We start from the raw sequence: 24,345 nt of genomic DNA, 5'->3' as shown, positions 1-24,345 counted from the left end.
AAGTCATGAGTCATCATGATGTATTAAATACAGCACATATCTGGCTTACTCGAACACACTCGTCACTACTACAAATATCGGTGCGCTTGTTCATTTGCATTGAAGCAATAGTGAATATTAAAAAGCATTTGGTGAACAGAAGAGACATTATTTTCCAATGTCCTTTTAATTTTATTTTATGTTCTTTGTACTGTATTGATCTGTCCACTTAAAACACATTTCTGGTGATGAGGATGAAAGAGGAAGGGAGGAGATGCTGGATGACAGGATTTAGTGTGAATAAGAAATGAATGTATGAAATCCACATTTTAGAATATATATATATACAAGCTATGACATAGTTAATCTGGTTCATTATTTTTTTCTTTTTTTTTTTTTTGGCTAGTAGAAGTTCTGAATGGCCAGTAACTTAAAAATGTAATAGTGTGAGTGAAAAAGTTAATTTCAAACCCTGAATATTACTGTAATGGTATTATAGATATGACACACTGTTTATTTGAACTGGAAGTCCATCAAGTCCACTGAATGTGGGCCTGTTATAATGGCTGTGCTTCTCCCGCAGGCCTGCGTTTGTGAAGCTGGAGTCGTGGCTGGAGAACCTGAAGATGCATCTGGAGATGGGCCTGCATCTGGTCTCCGAGCTCGAGCTCATTCATCAAGACTTCCGGCAGAAACACTCGAGCGGGAAGAACGGGCTGCACACACACCCGGAGCAGCCCGAGTGACGCGGAGGAGAGGGCCGATCCTCACGCTGAGCAGATCTACTGGAGGACGCTCCCTCACTGGACGTCTGCGGTCGTGGCCTGCGGGCCTGAAGGCACCATGTTTCTGGAGATACGAGCATCAGATGACACCCTCAACATAACGTCCCACCACTGGCTGAAAGGCTTCGGTCTGGACTGATGATTCCGGCTTGAAAACGTCACCTCACAAGCACAGCTTCATCAGTCATAATGCATGTCTGTTGTGGCTTATTGTGATGTTCTTCACACGGCTCTGGTGGTGCGTTCACGTCTCCTCCAGATGATGCAAGTATCCGAGGTCTTTGTTCTTCAGGGAACGGCCGTGTGCTGGTAATGAGACCTGAACGGACCCCTGCACATCTTCCTCGTCAACGGCCTGTCCTCGTGTCACACGTCAAGCTTCACTAATATTCCTCATGTTTCCGCAGTGTAAATACAGTTATAGTACATATTGTAAATGTTCGACATTATTTTATATACTTATTCCGCACTGGCGTACTTTTCACCTGAGCACCAGGAAAATAATCAACTTTCTGTGTCACAAACACGTAAAAAACATGATACACTGGGTCAGATCAACTCATTTACTGTCCTCTTTTACCCCAAAATCACCCCCTAAAAAAAGTTCTTATTTAACTCTTTCCCCACCAGCGTTTTTGATCATTTTCACAAGATTTCCCCCAGAATATTTTGTTGTATGAATATCTGAACATGCGGTATATCAAAAGAAAGAACAAGACCCTCTGCTTTTAAACAAAAAACACATTTTATTCTAGCTTCATGCATTTTTATCAACATTTGAATGTTGGTAAGTTTCATAAAAAAGCAAAATTGAGCCAAAAGCGGAGAAAAACGTGTTTTTGTCAAAGGCTACATCCAGATCAGATTCAGAACGATGATCAAACACAGATGGAGTAGATCGAGTCCATCAACACCCTCAAAGCTTCACAGTCCTAGAGCTCATCCTGGGTAGACATTTCGTTCAGTAACATTAGGCACTTTTGATTTATATGCTGTTTAATGCTTGTTTAATGTTGATGATCGCGTTATTTTACATATGCATCTGCTTACATTTGCTATCGCTTGTTCTTACATCCCGCCTGTGTTTTGATCCGGAGATTCAGCGCTCTTTCAGAAGATGCGTAATAGCGCCCCCCTACCGAATAACAGTGAAACATGGAAAACCAATGGAGGGGAAAGAGTTCAATTGTAAAGTAAATGAACGTCATGTTAGTACGTGATGAAATGAATGTAATTTATGTGGATTTCAATATAAAATCTGAAAAATCTTCACAGGGATCTTTTGCTAAATGGATTTCCTTCTTGATTTTGGGGTGGAAGATGCTGAGACAGATTTCCTGCGCTTTATGGTCGGATGAAGCGCTCGCCACTATTAGTCTAGTTTATTCCCAGAGCCTGATCTTAGACCCTCACGCGGGACGGTGGGTTTCGGGGTCCAGCTCGGCGAGCGCCTGTGTCTTTGAGTTTACAACACTGGTGTAAATATCTTCTAGAAACGCTTCTCTCGATGTCCTCCGCTACCAGTCCAGCTATTCTCATCACGGTGAACAAATGTTATTATAAAAACACAACGGAGGATCGCCAGGAAAGCACGTGTACAGACTGAAAAAAAGACAAAAAACACAGCCTCTTCTTCTCTCTTTTTGACTTGAACCACTATTTTCTCTTTTATAAACTGTTTTGATGATTTCATTTGCACTATGGAAGACAGCGTCTGCCGCTCGAGCCTTTGGGTTTCTTTGGGTTGTTTGGTTGGTGATTGTATGAATGCACGTCACTGATGGAGCCTTTTGTGTCGTCTGGCCCCTGATGCCGCGTCTCCTGAGCAGCACATCTGAAACACTCAGAAAACATGTGACCTGTGACCCCTGTTTCTCAATCACAGGCTGCCGCTGAAGTCAACATGAAGCAGCATCTGCTGTCCATACTGTCAAACTTGGCTTTAACCAGAACTGGACGACTGCGTTCACTATCGGTACGAATTTGACGTTGTCCAAATAGATCAGTTTAGCTCTCGCCCGAATTAAACTCTCCTGAACCAGCTAATCGTGGTCTTCAGGACATCGCCCCCTATACCCTCATTCACTGTTCCCTGCATTACTCCACTAATATAGTCCAGTTGAAGAGTGAGTGAATTCAGACTCTCCGGGAGGGCTGACGCTTTTGCACAGTTTGTGCTGTTTAATAATCATTTGAAACTGAGCAAACTAGCAGCTCCAGTAGTGATGAAAGATTGATCTCGAACTCGAGAACGTCCACTACATGTAGTGTTTGAAGGTATAGGAGGCCATTTCAGGTCTTATTATTGGGAGACATTTGGCTGTACAATTAGAGAAAACGTAACGGCCAACTTGGACCACGTGAACCTTGATAACCAATCACATTACAGCCTTGACATCTGTGAATTTCTTTCAGATGTGTGACCGCGTTTCCTTTATAGATTTGCGCAAAACGTTTGCGATATTTTCAAAATTTCAATAAAAAACGAGTGTGAAATCACGGCGTTTCCATTAACCGATGTTATGCGACTGAAACGTAATTTTTTCCTCATTCAAAAAATCATGGCGATGGATGTTGGTAGGTTTACGTATATCTCAGCCGCCGCACTAGAGATTATTTTTAATGAAGATATGCAGGCGTGTATTCAGCATTAATGGCAAGGACAGACACTTATACTGAGAGCGGCACAGATGAGGAGTTTCTGCTTCAAGCTCTTGATCAATTGTGGCATTTCTTTGTGGTTTACAATCCAGTATTCCCGTAATACTTTTGTCTTTTATGAGTTTAATGAAGAACTCTGCCTCGTCTTCTGTCCAAACACACCGCGTCTTCTTTAAAGAATGATCGACTGTTACGTACGTCAGGTTTCCATTGCAGTTTTGCGAAATATTCCTTTTATGAATTCCCTGAAAAACCAAAAAAACGTAAAAACTTTTTTGCAATATGTGTGAATTTTTGTGAGATTGACGTGTTTCCATTGGCTGTATTTGCAATTTCAATTTGAGCAATTTGAAGGGTAATGGAAACACGGCTAGTCCATCACTGTTTGCGGAGACCAGAGAAATAAAAGACAAGTGCCGTAATCTGAATCGTACCTGTCGCTAAATTGACTATGAATTCTCTCATAGAACAGCATTTTTTTCAGTCTAAACATAGATCAATCCAAAAAATAATGTTAAAAAGAAAACATGTTGTAGATTGCCTGTCGATTCGTTAAATGATAAGCTATTACCTCATAAAAGCAGCGTACTGACGCCTGTATTGACATCCAATCAAAGAGAAGAAACGAGGTCTATATTAAGATAGGGTCAATTTGGATTTCATGTTGACTTTAAGCCCTGATGATCTGATATCAATACTATCAATATTGCCACTAATAAAAAGCCATATTGCTGTGTAAGCCATTCTACAGAATTGATAACGAGTCCACTGTTTCTGTAAGCACCAAACGCTGCTTGATATGGTGTTGGTGCTGCTCAGGCCTGTAGCAGGACCACTTCTTCATGGCAGAACGAGCACTTAAATCATGTAGTCTAGCTTGTAGTGCTTCTAGAAGTCCAGCTCAGGTCACGTCTCAGCATCACTGAGAAAGAGTTGGACGGTACTTCAGCTTCTGGCGGACGTGACCCGACGCTGCAGAGACCGTGCTTTACCTCTCGACATCGCTGTGCCTTTGTTTTACGCTAGCCTTGCCAACGACTCGTGTTGTGTTTTGAGCCGGATGAGTTTATGTCATCGCTTGTCTGTTTCAATGAGGTCTCCTTTTGTTTTCCAGATATATTTATATTTTCCATGTTTTCTTTGTCCAGATTCTGGTTTCTTGTAATGTAATGTTTGTACTGAAGCTGTGAAAATGACTCTGCACTTTAAACGCACTGGCCGTGAAGGTTGAAGGAGACAGAATAAACTGAGCTCCTGAAGTTCCGTCTCTCGACTCATCATTGCTGCTGCGTTCAGGTGTGTCGTGCTCCATTCCTGACATGCCAGCTGTAACCGCTTTCACACAATGCTTTTGTATTCACAATTAGGTATTCAGTGTATGACTGAACATTATGACTCACAGGACAGATGAATACAGTGACATTTCAACATGTCATTCAGTCGTGTGCAGGGCCTGACGGAAAACAAAAGTTATTTACATTTAGGCCATGTTCACACCTGCTATTAAGATGTGTTTTTGTCAATCTGATCACAGGATGATGCTAAATGATGTTTTATTAACAAAGTTTGGGAGGAACACGTTCTAATGATCAAACAATCAAGTCATTCCAACCAGCTGTCAGCAATCAGTAATCAACAGGTCCACTCAATCAGCATGATTAAAGGCCTATAAATACTCACAGTCGACTCACCCATTATCCTTGACAGTTTTCAGCATCCCTCCACCACCCCATCTCCTCACACTTACCTGGTTATCTTCCTAACCAAGAGATACGGGGGGAGTACTCTGGGTTCGGGCCCAATTTCCGAGCTCGGAGCCCTCCCCCCGGACAGCACGCCAAATACGCATAACTATTTATTCTCTGATCATTTGTAAGTGTGAACTCGTGAAATACAGGTGTACATTTTGAGCTTGTCCACTTTCGACCACTTCCAGAGGTAGTCAAAAAGGCATTGGACCGGATTGCTTTAGTAGTGTAAACCCTAATGTGGTTGAATGTGTTTGAAGAGCCACAAAACACCGTCTACTGACCTAACGCGGGAACATTATGGGAAGAGCTCTAGCCAGACGGGATTTAAACTTAGACTGAAGACCCAAGTTTGGTTTGAAGATGAAAAAAGCAATGTTCTCTCACCATTCCTGATTTCTAACACACACTGCTGTCAGAGCAGAAACGAAGGCTGTTGTTTTTCCGTCATCTCTGGGTGCATTCATATGTAAATTGTGCAAGCTTGTTTTATCCATTAGATCGAAATATCTGAAAAACTACATTTACCCGCGCAAAGACCCTCCCCTTAAAGAAATCAGGACAGAAGTGGTAGAAAGTGGACAAAAGAAAATCTTAAAGTCCCCCTGTGGTAAAAAAAAATCCAGCTTTTAATGTTATGTCTATGTGGTGTTAAGACAAAGCTTGTGTAAATTCATGTCGACAGCATTGCTGAGTATTTCCTCCTTAAAACTGCAGTGAACCAAAGACAGTCTCAAAAACACGCTTTGAAATCGCTGGTGTTTCTGACATCACAAACTACCCTGTAACCAATCAGATCAACGTGTGATCGTCAACCAGTGGATCTCTGAGCTGAGTGAGTGAGTGGAGGCGGGGCTCATTTGCATATTCATAGAACCACGCATACTAAATGAGGCAAGGGTGTTACATTCAAGCTATTTTAAGGCATTAATCTTTTTTTTTTCCAAGGCAGAAATGCTTAAATATGTAATTTTGGTGATTAAAGATGAGTTTTAAGGGATACAATTATTGACTAGTCTTACATTTGCAAAAAACAGCCTGCTTATTAGGAAAATGGCCATGAAAGGCTAAATTATAGCTAGTTTTTTATTATTATATTTGTCACAGACGTAAACAACACCTGGTATCACAGGAGGAGGATGATATAAAGCTGGGATGTGTCTGGCTCGCCCATGTGCGATTGTTTTGATGGCGCGCATAAGTCCATCAGGCGGAGCGTGACGTCACGGCGCGAGGATCCGCATTTAAAGCGCTCAGGGACGCGCTGATGATGCAGTGAGTCGCTCGCGCTGTTGAGGCGCTGGATTCCTCATAACACTCAGGAGTATCTGGGAGGACGAAAGGGACTTTCGCGTTTTCAGAACGATGGAGAACTCGACTGTCAGCAGCCGGCTCAGGACTGTGCTCTTCAACACCGGTGAGTGACGCCCTGCGCTGCGTGCGACATGCGCGACCAGACGCCTTTCTGTCATATTATTAAACTCGTTAGTGTATCGTATTCCTGCGTGGCTCTTCTCACTATCAAACACTGCGCATGTGTATAGAAGCATGCATAGACTGCGCTGATGCTTGTGTCTGTCCTCTTGCTCATGCATTAACAGATGCTCTAATGCAGAGACTCCTAAAAGCGCTTTATATCTTAACATTTAAAGCTCACCTATTTACCTAATGAAGCATGACTGTTACCGAGACAAGCTGAACAAACCGAAACTCAAGAGCTAGTCTGATGCATTGGAGCACACCTCATGCATTATAAAAGAAGCAAGTGCTTGCATTGAGTCAGTCTGCACTGTAATGTACAAGCAACTAATTCCAACTTAAATTACATTAAACTGACTTAAAAAAAAAAGTCTTGTATAACTTATATTTAAAAAGTTGCTTATCTTAGTTTGATGAGTTAAAGCAATGTAAAAACATATGTTGTCATAACTCATTGGTCATATAATTTTTTTTTACATTGCGTCTTGCTTTCTTCTTACTGCTACGATCTGTCAGTGTTACTAACCAGCTCTCAGTTGAGTGCTTAATAATTCATTGCTAATCACGCGTGCTACACCAGCGCTGAAATGACCAGTCGGCATCCAGGACTGGAACCACTACAGCACCAAGTCGAAGCAGCGAGGGGATTACGTCATGATCCCGTGGAGAGAAGAGTGGAAAAAGGAAGCCCACTATCTGTTGACCATCTGCACTCATGCTGCTTTAAGCTGCTCACTTCAGCAGGATCTGAGAACGTGTCCCGCTGCTACTGTACAAACATAATACAGTCAGCCCATCACATCTGAGTGACTGGTATAGATCAGTGCTATTAATGCATTAATGGACAGTGCACTGTATGTTTATGAACCTCAGTATCCCACAATGCAATGCATTTATCTTGGCATACTGCTGTGTGAATGATTTCATGATTAAATAATGATGCATACACGCTAGTTTGACAGCATTGGGAGTGTATTGCAGAGGATGCCGTTCCATCATTCAGAACACACTAATGCAGGTCAAGTGCTGCTTATAGGAGTCAAACTCAACTTGCAATCTCGTGAAACTGAGGCCATGGGCCCTATTTTAACAATCTAATTGCATGGTGTAAAGCGCACGGTGCAAGTCCGAATCCACTTTTGCTAGTTTAACGACAGGAAAAATGGTCTGCGCTCCTAGCGCATGGTCTAAAAGGGTTGTCCTTATTCTCTTAATGAGTAATGGGTGTGTTTTGGGGCGTAACGTGCGTTAAACCAATCAGAGTCTCATCTCCCATTCCCTTTAAAAGCCTGTTGTGCTCATGCCATGGCGGATTCGCTATTTACATGACGGAATTTGCAAGCGGAAAGACTGAACGCGTCTCCAGAGCTCAAACAGATCTGCTCATGCGCGAGGTTAAAGCTCACAAGCAGACCATCTACGGGACAAAGTGTAGTTGTTGTGTACCCGCCTATAGGCACATATTACTAACGTGCTCTTTAAATAACAAACAAATCTAAAAAAATTGCAGTCTATTTCAGTGCCTCAAAATAGCAACGCACCAACAATGCGCCAGAACACACCTCGTTTTCACACCAGCAGCCCATGGGAGAACAGATGGGCGCAAATGCATTTGATATTTGAATAACATGGCACAGGACGTAAAAATGAAAACTGCGTCAGGCTGAAACTAGCAAAACACACTTGTGTCGCGCCTGGCGCTGCATTGCGCCGGGTGTTTGATAGGACCCCATGTCTAACAACTAGTCAATCCACTAAACCTGACCAGCAGTTAACCAATACACTTGTGATGCCACTAGTTCCTCCTTCAGGGACCAACAGGAAAACAAGTTGAAGTGCGGTTCCTCTCTGAAGTGCAGCTGAAACAACAGTCTGCGGTCAGATGCCAGAACGGTTAGAGGATCTGGCGGTGAGCATTCCTCGGCGAGTGTTTGGCGGACAGCGCTTGGAAAACACGTCTCTGCTTAGATTTGAGTCAGTGAGCTGCAGAAATACAGAAACGCGTGAAACGGTTGAGCGAGAGACGGATATAAGCGCTCTGGTTGGATTTGGCAGGAGCGGGTGACACTGGAATGCCATTAGTGAACTGCAGAACTGACGTGGAGGAATAATAAGCACCACGTCTGAAATACTCATCATCTGACTCTGGATTCATAACACTATATAGATACACACATACAGCACACTGCCTGCAAATACTCTATGAGAAATATATTTAAAGGATCACACATTCCACCAGAATTATGTTTACAGTGATGAAAAGTTACAGATAAAAGTGTACAGGATTTAAATGTGAAGCTTTTAAAGGGGCTTTTTTACCATGTTCATCTTTCTTTAGTGTGTGTAATGTTGCTATTTGAGCATGAAAGTTAAAAGCACAAAGTCCCTCCAGCGGGAGTTCTTCTCTATATCAGAGTCAGTGTTTCTGAACTCCCTGAAACGCCTCTACTGTAGTCTTGAGATTCTTCCAGGAACGAACACGTCACAATATCCCTCATTTAAATAATTCATACGCAGAATAAAGAGACGGGGCCTGGTTGAGTTATTTGGTGGTGTGTTGTGGCCATACTCAAGAGACGTTAAACCCTCTTATTCGGCCTTCCTAAGGCATACGACTTAGGAAACAGCGGTTAAAATGTATTCTTAACACTTTTGTTGTGTTTTCACCATTTTTCTAACGACTGCTTCCTGAAATATGCAGTTGGATGCAGGTCGGATGTTATAAATGACACAGTTAAGTCGTGCTTGTGTAAGTTATTCGTGTCGATCAGCTTGTTCTTCTTGGCTGTCATTTTCAGACTCTGATACGGCAAAACTGACCCCATGTTTAAAGCACCTCATACGCCGGTTATGGTGAGGGCCGTTACATTTCACACACACACGCTAAACCAATCACAGCAGACTGGGGCCAGCCGACCAATCAGAGCACTTTGAGAAAACAAAACTAAAACAGAGCGTTCAGACAGAGGGAGAAAACAGGTGATGCAACAATGTAAATGTGAATTGTAAGAAATATGAGTTTTTTTTTTGTTTGTTTTTTTTTACCCTAAATTATGTAAACGTATTCTAGTAGACCCTATAAACACATTTATGAACTAGTAAATAAACATAACAGGGCCCCTTTAAACTTTTTACATTTTTTTTCAAAGTACTTGAATTGTGTACTTACGGCGAACTTGGGCACAACAAATTTATCAAAATGATTTGACCATGGATTGAGGTTAGATTCAGGGTTAGTTCCTAGTTATTACACAGTTATTGTACTTGCCTTATGTTCATGTAGAGCAGGACTGTGGAACCAATTTTCTGTTCAGAAGTGTAATCTGAGCTGTAAAGCGCCTGCAAACGCTTCTCTCTTTTACTTGCCAGTGTTGTTTGATTAAAAGTCCCTAATCTGCCAAAAGTCTCTGGTAATTAAGAGTCCATATGTGCTCCTGTAAATGACTGTCTATACCCTCCAGAAGAGCATGTGTTGTGCATGTGCTCTCCACACATCAAGGTTTAACAGATAAAAGACTGCTTGCATTAGGTGCTTTATGGCATGGCCTGGTCATCTGCATCTTTGAATATGTAGAAACTCACAATCACTGGTGCAGTTTTCCCTCTGTTGTGTCTAACATCACACCACAACTAGCAAAGAGCCTTTCATTTGCTTCGTTATGGAGTTCAGTGTGATTTTGGCTATTCTTTTGTCTAATTTTGCCATCATATTTGCATTGTGTGTGTGTGTGTGTACAGGTTTATGCAGGAGGTGTCTTGCTGAAATATAAGTGTGTTAATCTGTGTGTTCTGCTCTCTTTCTCTCTGGGTTTGTTGTGCTGTTGAATCCGTCGTCCCGGTTGAATCCTTCTCTTCAGTGGATGATGAGGTAAGCCAGCGTTCACATGATGAGAGTTTAATGCAACACGTGTGTCTCGGTTTCATGAGAAGCGTGGCACACTATACTGCTCATACCGTAGTGTTTTTTGTTTTTTTAAAGATAGCAATGATGTACAGTAACTAAATTGGGAGCCTAAAATGCAAATGAATCTTTCTCTTAAACACCCACACTACACTACCTCTGTCCAAACAGCGATATCAGTTAATAGAGGTGGAGTGCATTATGGGATTCACTATAGCACGAGCAGTCTGATAGTGTGCCATTCTCTCATGCTATGAATCATGGGATGGTCATTCCTATGAGAGATGCAGTTTCTCATTCCTGCTGTTGCTCAAGAAAGGGTTTGGTCACTGGTTTCACCAAGCCCAGTTTTTCTTGTTCCGAAAGACTCCTCTGGAATGCTGCTCGCTGAACCACTGGATGAGGAGAGGCCAGGTCACTGTTTGCTCTGACATTCAACACGAGCATTCAATACCTGATCGTGTAGAGAAGATACTGAATGGGTGTTTCCCAGCATGCTCTTCGCTAGTGAGCGTCATGTGGCGCTGCAGCTGTGTTTGAATGTGTTGAGCTGTTGCCAAACAGTGTGGTGTTGTCAAGAGCATCTCGTTTGCTTTGCGTGCATTCAGTGCCAGCGTGTTATAATGTGTCCTGCTGCAGATCAGCTTTGGGAAGAAGATGCTGATTCAGATGTTTCTCCTCAAACTCTATTACCGCACCAGCACTAAACTATAAAATGGATCAGTTGTGAATAGCATCTCGGATCCTCTGTGCCTGGAAGAGTTTAATGCTTGAGTTCATACTGAGATCCCCCTATCTGACTTTTGATGGACGTTTGACATTGGCAAATTACTGAGATGTCTTCAGAGGAGGCACATGTGAGATTCTTGACGGATTTTTCTCAGCAGGCTTTTCTCACATATCAGTTTTCTCTCCATTTCATCTCATTGATGTCTAGGAGAAATAATAAAGCTATTAAACGGTTTTGTGATTTTTCTTTCCTATGTTGTTATTCTGCGCTCTTCATCTCAGTCTCATTTGTATTTTCTGCTCCCCTATAAAAGCAAAGATGTAAACACATTCAGACTCTGAAAATGACATTTGTCACACAAAAGTTTAACGTAGTTGCATTTCCATGCATGCCATGTAATAGTTAAAGGACAAGTTCTGTATTTTACACTTAAAGCCCTGTTTTCAGATCGTTTCTGATGAAATAGAACGGTTAAGATTGAAATTTGGACACATGCTGCTGTCCCGAGAATTTTAGGTTTCTTTCGCTTCCCCCCCCCACCTGCAACCCACAATGGCTGCATATGTGCACTGGAACAATCCTTCCTAAAGCATCTTTTGCAGTGATTTTTGTGTGAGCATATCAGTGAACACCCCTGACCACTCGGTGAGTTTCACGTCTTTGTAAACGAAAGTTGAATGCGTTTTATGAAGGATTGTTCCAGTGCACATATGCAGCCATTCTGGAGGTGGGGGGGGAAGCGAAAGAAACCTAAAATTCTCGGGACAGCAGCATGTGTCCAAATTTCAATCTTAACCGTTCTATTTCATCAGAAACGATCTGTAAACAGGGCTTTAAGTGTAAAATACCGAACTTGTCCTTTAATCCTTAAACAAAAATATAACTTAACAAAAAAATGTTATCATTTGCTCACCCTCATATAATGTCGAACAGCATACAAATGCCATACAGAGTGTCCATTCAACTCATGTACTACATTTCAAGTCTAAAACGGCCGCTCCGCCCAGTCTGTTCTCATTCATTTGGATCGTGTGGATGTGATGTGTACCACAGAAGAAAGACTGAACAACATGAAGATGAATAAATCACAACAGAGTTTTCATTTCTGTCTCAGTCTTCAGTCTTCAGTTCTCTCTTTTAGAAACGACGAAGCTCATATTCCTTCACTGTGTTTTCAGTAGTGCTTCAGTTGTACAGATGACCCACAGATTGGATGTTATGAATTCTGAGTCTGTTTTGTGGGTGTCTAAAAGACTGACGGCGGCTCACTGTCAGTTCTCCCTGTGTTTGCATGCTCCGGTTTCCCCCACAATCCAAAAACATGCCGTTTGGGTGAATAGGACACGCTAAAGTGTCCATATGTGTAAGTGTGTGTGTGTGTGTGTGTGTGTGTGTGTGTGTGTGTGTGTGTGTGTGTGTGTGTGTGTGTGTGTGTGTGTGTGTGTGTGTGTGTGTGTGTGTGTGTGTGTGTGTTAGAGGTCTCCACGGAGCACCCGAGGACCTGTATGGGTTTGGGTCTATATTTGAAATGGTCAGCCGGGTCCAGGTCGGGTCCCAATCTATTACTTCGGGTCCCGGGTCTGTTTAACATTGTGTGTAATACCCGAGTATGATCAGAACACCCGGCCGTGATCAGAGTCAGTCAGCACTGCTTGTGTGTTTTTTGTAACTTGCAACTTGTAAAATTAGGACAAGAAAAGTTCTGAGCTTCTGAAAAGAGCTTCTGCAGTGACACAATAACTTTACCAATTGACGATTGTCTCTTTTACTTAAAAGGCGGGGCTTATTTCACCAAGCCGCGCTTTACACTTTCTCCCATGTTAATGATAATATGAATGAACTGTCTTGTTTAATCTTAAAGTTTTGAAGGTCAGGCTCGGCGCAGAGAGCACAGAGATGATGGCAAATAAATAATGCTAACATCAGTGGCCATGGCACTGAACGAGCGATCGTTATTATAGTTCAAAACAAGTTATTATGCGAGTTCACTCGAGTCGAAATGCAAATCTGCAAATTTCACATTTGTCATCTGACACCGTGACATCAGGTGGACTTTTGAAGCTGAAACAATGAGTGGATTAAGCTTGGAATAACGAGAGGAAAGACATGGATAGAACGTTCTTGTCGGAGGATTGTAATGCCTCACAGTGAGTCAAGTACAATTGAAGGGAGACGACGGCTACTAAAATTAGGTAACTTAAAAAGTTTTATTCGCAACTGGTTTAATGACTTGTTACAAGCAGTTTAGTGGGGAATATGTGACAATCGGGTCCAGTCGGGTCCAGTCGGGTCTGTGTCTTCCCGCCGGGTTCGGGTCCAGCTTTCAAATAATAGACGGGTCCAGGTCGGTTACGGATACATTTATGGATGCATTTCTCGGATCTGCACGGGTCCGGATCCAACTTTTGAAATAAAAGATGGGTCCGGGTCGGTTCCATGTAGCTCATTTTGGGATTTTTGGACCCGTGTAGACCTCTAGTGTGTGTGTGTGAGTCCTGAGCCATGTAATGGGGAGGGTTGGGGAAAGAACCCAGAAAAATCTCGTGTATGGTAAGAGATGGCCCATAGAATCACCAAGAGTCGGATTCAGTCACGCTCTAAGAAGTAGACCAATCACAACAGACTGGGGCCATCTGACCAATCAGAGCAGAGCAGACCAATCACAACAGACTGGGGCCATCTGACCAATCAGAGCAGAGCAGACCAATCACAACAGACTGGGGCCATCTGACCAATCAGAGCAGAGCAGACCAATCACAACAGACTGGGGCCATCTGACCAATCAGAGCAGAGCAGACTGGGCCATCTGACCAATCAGAGCAGAGTAGACCAATCACAACAGACTGGGCCATCTGACCAATCAGAGCAGAGCAGACCAATCACAACAGACTGGGGCCATCTGACCAATCAGAGCAGAGCAGACCAATCACAACAGACTGGGGCATCTGACCAATCAGAGCAGAGCAGAGCAGACCAATCACAACAGACCGGGGCCATCTGACCAATCAGAGCAGAGCAGATCAGACCAATCACAACAGACTGGGGCCATCTGACCAATCAGAGCAGAGCAGACCAATCACAACAGACTGAGGCCATCTGACCAATCAGAGTAGAGCAGACCAATCACAACAGACTGGGCCATCTGACCAATCAGAGCAGAGCAGATCAGACCAATCACAACAGACTGGGGCCATCTGACCAATCAGAACAGATCAGATCATTCACAACAGACTGGGCCATCTGACCAATCAGAGCAGAGTAGACCAATCACAACAGACTGGGGCCATCTGACCAATCAGAGCAGAGCAGACCAATCACAACAGACTGGGGCCATCTGACCAATCAGAGCAGAGTAGACCAATCACAACAGACTGGGGCCATCTGACCAATCAGAGCAGATCAGATCAATCACAACAGACTGGACCATCTGATCAATCATAACAGACTGGGCCATCTGACCAATCAGAGCAGACTGCGCTTTTTGGAAGGCTGAAATGGTTAATGAATGAATGAGAAGACTGACAGCAGTTTTATGTTGTAGATATACTGGCTAGAATCACAACCCACCATAAACCACCGGCACCCACTGATGACAAACCACTTTACAATAACATCCTCAGTTTAGCTCGAGCTCCTCTTTCCCCACGCTGGATGTTTGTGAAGGTTTTGCTGGTGTCTTTTGGGTGTGGTGGAGATCTCTGCTGCTTCTGCTGCAATAAACGCAGAAAAAAAGGCCCAAATGCCACGACTGCGCCGAAGCCAACTCTGTGGTTGTGATGTCATCTCATCCAGTTTTAGATCTGCAGACAGCCTTAACCACAGATATCTGTGTGTATGTGACGCCTGCAGTGTCAGACGTCAGCTTCCTGGCTATATCTGGACTTTATTATGCCTTAAACTGGGCTGTTTGCTTGCACACATGTCTAGTTGTACGTGTATGTCTTTCTCGGTTTAGTGTTCCAGCGGGTGTGTTGAAAACACCCATCAGTCCCTCCCAGAACCTCTCCAACCTGTAACACCACGGCTTTAAATATCCCTTCAACAAAGCAGCTTTAGTGCAGACTTTCTGAACAATGAGTGACGTCACGTCTGATCGCATCTCTCCAGCCTCCTGAAGCCTCATCTCAGCATTGCTTTCACTTCTCTAGACAAGACAAACTGTCTATCATCTTCCTTTCCTTGCAAATGCAGTGTCTGATTTAAACGCTGTTTCATAACCAGTTAAACAGGCTCCGTGTGTTAAATGGCATGCAAAAATAACATGTATATTATATAATAATATAACAATATTATATTTGTTGACCACAGTTACTGGAGTAGACCATCTATAGGCCTGGAAGTTTGTGTCAGTAATTTACATAAACTCTCTCTTGCTCTCTCACTTTCTTAGACTTCTTGTAAGGTGCAACACAGGGTCACTTAGTTATTTAATTTCTAATAATAATAATAAAAATTCCATGTTTATTTTTCAATTTTTCAAATTTTATTTTTTTTACACATTTAAATCATCAATCATAATTACAGCATGAAACAGTTTTAAAGGCACAGGCAGAGGTGGCCAATCGAGTTAGTGACTCTGTAACATACTGGCTTGACTTGATATTCCACAAAAGATGCTTTACACAGAACAATGAAATGTTTAATAACCACTAGGAACAACACACATAAACACCAGCATGAAAATTTAACACAAGACAAAGAACAGAAGATAACTGATGGTGTAAATACACAGGATGAGACAACCAAGAAAACAGGAACTAAACAGACCGGATCTGAACACAGGCAATACAAGACAAAAGAATATCAAAATAAAAGTTCATGAACAAAGATATAGGGGAATTGTGACAGTTACCGTGGTAACTTACTCTGTGAACCTAACCTGGGGGCGTATTACAGAAACTTAAATCTTAAGTCTTAAGTTAAAATCTGACAAGTTAATTTAGGATTTTTCACAAATTCGTAATACAGAAGCAAATCTTAAGTTGATTTATGATTCTTATCTTATAAAATCTCATCTTATCTGTAGTTAGGAAATCTTAAACCCTTTATTTGAGTTCGGTAATCAACTCTCAGGTCTGTTACCAAGCAACCAACGACACGCAAACAGCTGCTGTGAAGTAAAACGCAAAAACTGGAGAATGGAGAAACAAAATAAGTGGTGCTTTTCATTAGTTGAAGTTTTGATAAGCTTGGTAGAAAAGGCAAAGCCTAATTCTTTTATTTCATTGGAGTCTGTAACAAACCAATAGGGTGTCGGAATGGTATATGTTTATACTTCTCATCCAACCACAATCAAATTCACTCTATCCGGATGCACGATTTATCTGGATAGGTTTTTTTTTTTTAACGATGACAAGCCGGAATGAAAACAAGCCGAAATGAACTAGGAGTAACGAGGCTATTTTTAAAATGTAAGGAGTAGAAAGTACAGATAAATGCGTGAAAATGTAAGGAGTAGAAGTAAAAAGTCGTCTGGAAAATAAATACTCCAGTAAAGTATAGATACCCAAAAGTAAGGTAACGGAGTATTTGTACTTGGTTACTTGACACCTTTGTGCATTGAATTCAAAATTCTGCTTCTCAAATTCAAGGCACTTCATAATCTTGCTCCTCTGGACCTTCTTTATATATTTACCCCTTCACATGGTCTAAGATCTTCACTCTCACTTTCTCTCGTGTCTCCACGCTTAACTACATGTGAGCTGGGACTTTTACCCATTCAACCCCTCTCCTATGAAACTCTCTCCCTTTCGATATTCGTAATAGTGACAGTCCACCTACTTTCAAATCCCTGTACTGTATTCTGCTGTATCTGTGATGCATGTGTGCTGTTATGTTGGTGAATGTTGTGCTGCTAATGGTTTTGTTTATTGTTTTTTATTCTTTTTACCTTTTTGTTTGCTCTTACGGTGACCTTGGGTGTTATGAAAGGCGCCGTTAAATAAAATGTATTATCATTATTAACATCTCTGGACACAGGTTGTTTGAGGAAAGACACAGGTATAGACCGTGTAGACCGTGACTGTATTATAATGATATTAAGCAGTGGATCTCGTTCTTCATTTCTCCAATAGGACGCTCCACACTGGTTTAGTTGTTGTAATCTGCTAAACAACATTACTGATGATGGCTCTGTTAGAGAGTTAAACTACTCCACTTCCACAAGCCCAAAACAAGAGTTCAGAGATTTTATTTTCCATTTCAATCACTTTTTGTGCAGTTCTGTCTTCGTTTCTTCACTTTCATGCTGCATAACTCCACAATAAACCCTCCAGATGTTATTTCGGAAGCTTCTATGTAGTTGACAACAGTTTTCCTCCTTGCTTCCACCGTCCTCCTCCATCTTCACTGGCTCTGGCTCTGGCTCGGCCTCGTGGTCTGCAGTGGCTCTGGAATGCCTGTGAACACCCAAAGACGCTTGCGTTACTGAGGCCTTGTCTATAAATATAACCCAGCCTGGTTCTCATGGCTCTGAGTGACCCGAGCGTTACATCAGAGGACCGTCCAGCCTCGCCAGTGTTTCGGGCTGCCGTTAGAGAGTGTTGTGGGTTAAGAGCAGCCGATCAGCTGAAATGCAGCTTCAATCATCTCATTTCAGAAATGTGTGTGAAACCGAGTCATGGCTAGTCGGCTGAATGATCGGCTAGTCCCGCTGTGATCGGGAGTTGATTGCTGTGCTTCTGTTTCTATAGATTACAGCGTGCAGATTGTCCGTATTTTCCATGGACACTTTTTCATCTTTGAATTAGTTTGTTAATTGTAATGCCTTTCACCAAACCCGTAGAGTTTGACTCCACTCACCTGCCACACAGGAACACCCACTGCATTTGCCAAAGTGTGCAGTGAATAGCAGACTGTGTTTGATACTTCACCTTTCCATGCAACGCACTGAATTAGCTCTTCGATTTCCAGTGTGCCAAATAAATCAACTCTGATTATGAACATTTCTTTCTTTACTTTTGTTGTTTGAGATGATAACTGGTCTATTTATTGGATTATTGGAGATTCTGACAGGGAAAATCTTGGCTGGTAGCCTGGGAAAACCCAGACAACTTCAGGCAAATTTAGATTTGCTCCGCAAGTAGTCTGGCAAAGAGCTCATTCAAGCCCATTTCTAATCCGTCCAAATCGCGGCACCAATCAGAAACGTTGGGGCGGGCTTTACACGAAGACGATCGCTCTGATTGGTTTTAGGTCTATCCAATCCAGACAGAGGCATTTGAGCGACATCCGTTGGTGAAGCACACCAACTTTTAAATGCATTATTATATTCAAATTGCAAACACATGAGGACAGTCTCCATGAAAGACCCACTGGCAGATGAACGTGCTACTACATTTCTCTCCGAAACGGTAGGAAATTAAATTAGATTTAATAGAGGATTTTAACTGTGACAAGATGATTGACAGGGCAGTTTAAGTGACAGGATGCACGCGACAGATCCGTCCGATAAAGATGATGAAGTAGTATGTCCCAAAGCTTGCCTACTTTTTTGCTACACATTCAAAAGTAAATACCTTTTCTTCACAAAAAGAGTACTTTTATGGCGTAGTGTAACTTAGGCGAATTGGGATGCAGCATATGTCTTTACACGATGACGATCGCTCTGATTGGTTTTAGGTCTATCCAATTGCGCCCAGAGGCATTTGAGCGACGTCCGTTGGTGACGCCCCTTTGGAAATGAGTTATTAAAGAAGCTTTGCCAGACCATAACTCAGTTACTACTGAGAATGGTCTGGTTTTAACCAGGCTACTTGGCTGGGAATTGAACTGGGAAGCGAACCACAGGACCATCTTCACCGACAACTGATCTTCAGTTGTTATCACGATGTTATCATGACACAATATCATGATGTCATGTGACAACAATGTGCTCAAGTACATGTTTGGCAAAAATCCTTTTTTTCTAGCTGTGTAACTTTAGAGTATTTCTCTGCTCTTTCAATGAATAACTTATAATGGGAATAAAACCTGATCTTCTTTTGGCATTGGCTGTCTGATTGTCATCTGGGCTCAGACTGGATGTGTGTTGCATTGGGTGGAGGTGACACACACACACACACACACACTGCAGATGTGGAGGCAGTGAACACTGGACGCTGCTTCAGGACAGGAGATTACACCTGAAGCCCTGGAAGACACATCAAGGCAGTGTGTACATTACAGTAATTTACCACAGTTCATGTGTTATAACCCAGTTAGATGTGGTCAAATCACTGTTACACAGATCCTCAACAGCTGTAGGATATAAGATCATTTTATTAACAATAAAATTCAGACGTAGATTTTCTGAAGAACCGTGAGAGTCAAGTCACCTTTATTTCTATACCGATTGTTTCAAAGCAGATTTACAGTGATAACAGGAAAAAAAACAAGCAAAGTGTGTTACTGCTGTACAGCAGATCTAGAAGAAAATAGTGTCAGCTTAAGTTAGTTCAGTGATGGTTCATTTTTGTTGTAAAAAAGTTATTAATTTTGTCATCATCCAGCTCAGTTCAGTTCTCATATAATGGTGTCAGTGCATGCAGATTAATAATATTGTTGAATATTAAATGTCCCCAACTAAGCAAGCCAAAAGCCAAAGGAATAATCCAGAGGAATAATCTATCCGATGGATGCTGTCAGCACTGCAGGCCACTGAGATGTCAACTGTGTTTATATCATGTGACCGAGAGCCTCGGACTGACCTGTGTGTGGAATGTGGAGTCACGCTGAGACAAAACAAGCCTCTTGACGAACTTAATGAAGACACTTTAGTGTGTGTCCTCTGGCTGGATCACGTTACCTTCACATCTGTCTGGATGTTGATGCACAAACACAGTGTGTGTGTGCGTGTGTGTGTGCGTGTGCGTGTGTGTGTGCGTGTGTGTGTGTGTGTGTGTGTGCGTGTGCGTGTGTGTGTGTGTGTGTGTGCGCGTGCGTGTGTGTGTGTGTGTGTGTGAATGCATGCTGTGACCCGAGACACTTCTCTGATGTGTCTGCGGGTTCTGTCAGACTGACAGCATGTGATTTATGTTGTTTTTGCCCTTTGGCAGTTTGTTCACAGTTACAGAAGACCTTAAAACACACACATCACAAGCTGCCAACTATCACACACTAAAATACCTGTGCAGATACTCCTATCTGACAGCCACAATATATTTCTAGATATTCAGTGTGTAAACGCAGCTGCTTCAGTCAGGGCCGATTCTGTCAGTGTTTATTCACCCTCGTGACTTTCTAAACCTCAGTGACGAGCAGAGGGAGTGTTGTGTGTGTTCATGCTACTCTTTTACATGCAATTCAGCGGTCAGTAGCAGTCACAAGAAACATCATCATATGACTAATGCATTCAAGTTGGCTGAATTTATACAGCTTGTATTATTATTTCCTGGAAATCTCCCTCAAAGCATCTCATTCACGCTTGCACACTTTACAGAAATACACGAGCTCCTCTCACAAAGCTATGATATGGCTTTGGAAATGTGTGTTGAGTTTTGATCAAACACCGCATCTAGCTGGAGAAATGGACCCAACTGGTTCATTTGTCACAATAATCAGCATTATCTACAGTTGCATGTTCCTTCATATTACTTTATTAAGACTTTTAAACTCTAGTTTATACTGTATTATCAACTGCTATTGCATTTTTGTAAATAACTACAAAATCTAAGATAAATGTTTGCTTTTATGAATGAAGTAAAGATGTGACACGAGTGTGTGAGAAGCCCAACATGTTATCCATTCAACGATCCAAAGCGCTCCTGTCTGCCTTCTGTGTGTTTCCTTCCCTTTACGTCACGTCACGTCACCACACACACACACACACACACACACACACACACACACACACACACACACACACACACACACTCACACACACACACGTTGGGTTTTCATGTTTATTTCAATATATTAGTGAGGTCACCATTGATTTTATATAATATTTTCTATGGCCTAATCCAAGCCTTAACCCTAAACCACATCATCACAGAAACATGTGCAAAACACTAGATTTAAATACAAACATGTTTTGGCCTGTTTATAAGCCTTTTTAACGAGTGAGGACCATTAAAATGTCAGGCAACACCTTATTTTAAGGTGACAGTTACACGGTATTACATGTACTTACTGTAGTAATAACAGTAAATTATGCATAATTACTAACTAACCTTAAACCAACGCTTAACTCTAACTGTAACTCTAATATTACTCAGTACTTATTTCAGTAAGTACAATGCAAGTACGTCACCCTAAAATAAAGTGTAACCAAATGTCCTCACTAGTCTGTTGTCATAATATTTCACTATATAAATGAGGACATTTGCCCCTTACAAGTATAGCTGAACCTTATATTTAGATAGACTTTCTGACTTTTCATAGACACAATGGTTTTTATACTGTACAAACTATATATTCTCTCCCCTTACACTAACCCTACCCCTAAAAATAAAATTTTCAAAAAACATCAGTTGACATGATTTATAAGCTGACCAAATAGCCCCACAATGTCAAAATGTTCAAATTTTACTATCTTTATGGGGATATTTGGTCCTCACAATGTAGGTTAAACAAGAACACACACACACACACACACACACACACACACACACACACCTACACACACACACACACACACTGCTGAATCTCCACCTCCATGTTAACCATCACAACTTTACGATTCATCCCTGCAGTTCTTCTGCTTTGAGTCACTGGAAAACAAACCTCCACCCCAAGCGCAGATCTCTGCTAAACTGAGGCGAGTTCCTCGTAGATTTGCCTGGACTCTGCCATCTGAAAGCATGATGCTGCCTCCACTGTATTTGACAATAGAAATGGTTTTATGTTGTTGTGTTGAATGCGGTTTGTGTCAATCAGAAGGCTTTGCTCGTAAGCTAAACGACTTTATCAGGCTTCATCACATTTCAGGTTTTGTTTCAGGGCTTCCGGCAGCTTAGTTGCGAATACTTTATTCCATCATTTTACTCTCCCCATTAAGTCCCATACAAAGCATGCTGGAGACTACAGTTTCAGTAAACATATTTGAATCTAGTACAGTGCACAAATTAAAATAGTTACTTTAATCAAAAGTAAAGAAATAAAGTTAAAAATAATTGTGTAGATCACGAATAATATAAGTTTAAGTTAATAAAGGCCTCACTGGAAGAACCAAATCATAAAGATCCTAGTAAACTTCCTGGACATGAGGCTCCCAACCCTCCGATTCCTTCATTTCTTTTTATGCTATATGAGCCAACTGTGTGTGATGCGGAGAGTAGTTCAGCCCCTCAGCAGACCAGACAACACTTGACATCAGTCCATTACACCAGCAGGCTGAAGACCACAGATGCTCTCGGCTCTGTCTGACCTGCTAATTCATTTGTTTTGACAGTCTTATCCCGGTAACCTGAAGCAAAAATTCCTGTTTATAATTACCACAGATATTCCCCTTTAAGTGCTCTTCAGAGATAAGATCTCAAGCAACAGAAATGTTTTTCTCCATTAATGTAATCAAAAAAAGCTGTGTAGGCTGAAGAAATGAGGGCTGTAATTCCTATAGACCTGAGACATAGACATGTGAACCATTTGGGATCCAAGCTCTCTAATATTTAAGGTACACTACAGGATTCTGAGGTTGAAACGTGCAATTGCAAGTCACTTTCAGAGTAACCTTTTTTTTTTTCATCTGCGTAGATGAATCTGATGGTTTGAGGTGAACTCATGCTTTCCTTTAATAATCGCTGTAATCAGGGCCAGAGTTGAGGAACCCTGTCCTACACCAAGAGTCTCTGATGGGAAGAAGGAAGTCCTACAAGGCTTATAACCAACAAATACATTATCTAGTAACACTAGGTGTCTCGCTTCATTATTAGTCAATGGCCTGGTTTCACAGACAGGGTTTAGATTAAGCCAGGATTAGGCCTTAGGTTGAAACGAGTAGAACAGTCCAGGATCAGTAAACGAGGAATCAGCATAAACAGGGAAATCGCTCAGAAATGTCAACCAGGGTGAAACAAGACTTCACACTGAAGCAGTGGAGAAGGGCTGTATAAGTAGTCCGGGTGATGAGAGGCAGGTGTGCAGATAATCAGTACCAGGCACAGGGTTATGGGAAATGGAGTGAAAATGTCTAATGTTAATATTTGGGAGATGGAGCCCTCTGGTGGCGAGTTGGAGGAACCACAGATGCTTGATTTGTGACACAAAGAACTTCTGACTGTACATGATTCATTACATATCAGAAATCACTGGTCACAGATCAGGCATAAGAATTAACACAGTCACGTACATGTTGTGGCATTACTGTCGAGTCTATCGTAAAAGTCTGTTTGCAAAACCTGCGCCGAAATTCCAACTGATTTTCCAAAGAATCCACAGTGAAATGTAGCGAATACAAATAAATAATGCTCAACTGAGACATTCACATTGTTGAAAGTAAATAACCACATTCTTAGCTTATTCTTCTTGTTTTTAGTCCAGTAATCCTGTATCGCCCTTCTCTCTTCGTCATCTTACTAACACACCAGTGGGCGGGGCTAAAGTTACAATGATGAAGTAGGCGTTGATCTTCTTCTGCAGAGGCGGTCTTTCACCTATCTTAGACTCATTCCACAAGAAGTTGTTTTCTGGGCTTTGTTACAATAAAAGCTGTTTTTGGACTAACAAGGAAGTTTTCAGATCTGAAACTTACAGGATATTCTTATAGTGTGATGAGCTCTTTTATGTCATAAGCTCATGGAAAATTTTATTTCACAGTTCATGACCCCTTTAAAGATGCAACAGAGCGTATATATATTTTTGCGAACGGCTGTGCATTTATTTGTGTATTAAGAAATATCACAGGATTTGTATGTACAGTGAGCTTAAAAGCCATGTATGTTTAGTTTGTTGCGTGTAATGGTGAATTGCATTGTGCATTTCCACTGTTGGGCCAAAAGCGAGTGTGCTAGTGTGTGTCAGGGCCAGACGCGTTTCCACTTTCACTTCAGGAGCTTGATCAGGCCTCGTCGGGGCCAATAGCCAGGGGTTTTTGGTCCGCCGAATACCTTGGTCCAAAGCGGGCCAACTGGGGCTTGAGGAGTG

General features: G+C 41.9%; 2 protein-coding genes across 5 annotated transcripts in view; both read left to right on the top strand.

Annotated features, from left to right (window-relative positions):
- Nucleotides 1-2,356, top strand: part of limk1a (LIM domain kinase 1a) — a 71,478-nt gene extending 69,122 nt beyond the window's left edge. For 3 of the 4 annotated variants that reach the window (XM_079885653.1, XM_079885654.1, XM_079885655.1), the window contains one exon: nt 563-2,356. In XM_079885653.1, coding sequence (XP_079741779.1) covers nt 563-725 — 163 coding nt within the window. In that variant the 3' untranslated portion in view covers nt 726-2,356. The remainder of the gene's footprint in view (nt 1-562) is intronic. The other variant, XR_013822705.1, reaches the window with a different exon arrangement.
- A 4,068-nt stretch (nt 2,357-6,424) lies between these two features.
- Nucleotides 6,425-24,345, top strand: part of septin4b (septin 4b) — a 64,871-nt gene continuing 46,950 nt past the window's right edge. Inside the window, exon 1 of the mRNA XM_079885356.1 lies at nt 6,425-6,594. The gene's annotated coding sequence lies outside the window, so the exon portion shown is untranslated. The remainder of the gene's footprint in view (nt 6,595-24,345) is intronic.

This window comes from Squalius cephalus (genome assembly GCF_949319135.1).
Source record: "Squalius cephalus genome assembly, chromosome: 11".
In the NCBI taxonomy this organism is placed as follows: domain Eukaryota; kingdom Metazoa; phylum Chordata; class Actinopteri; order Cypriniformes; family Leuciscidae; genus Squalius; species Squalius cephalus.
This window is presented reverse-complemented; position numbering and strand designations above follow the sequence as displayed.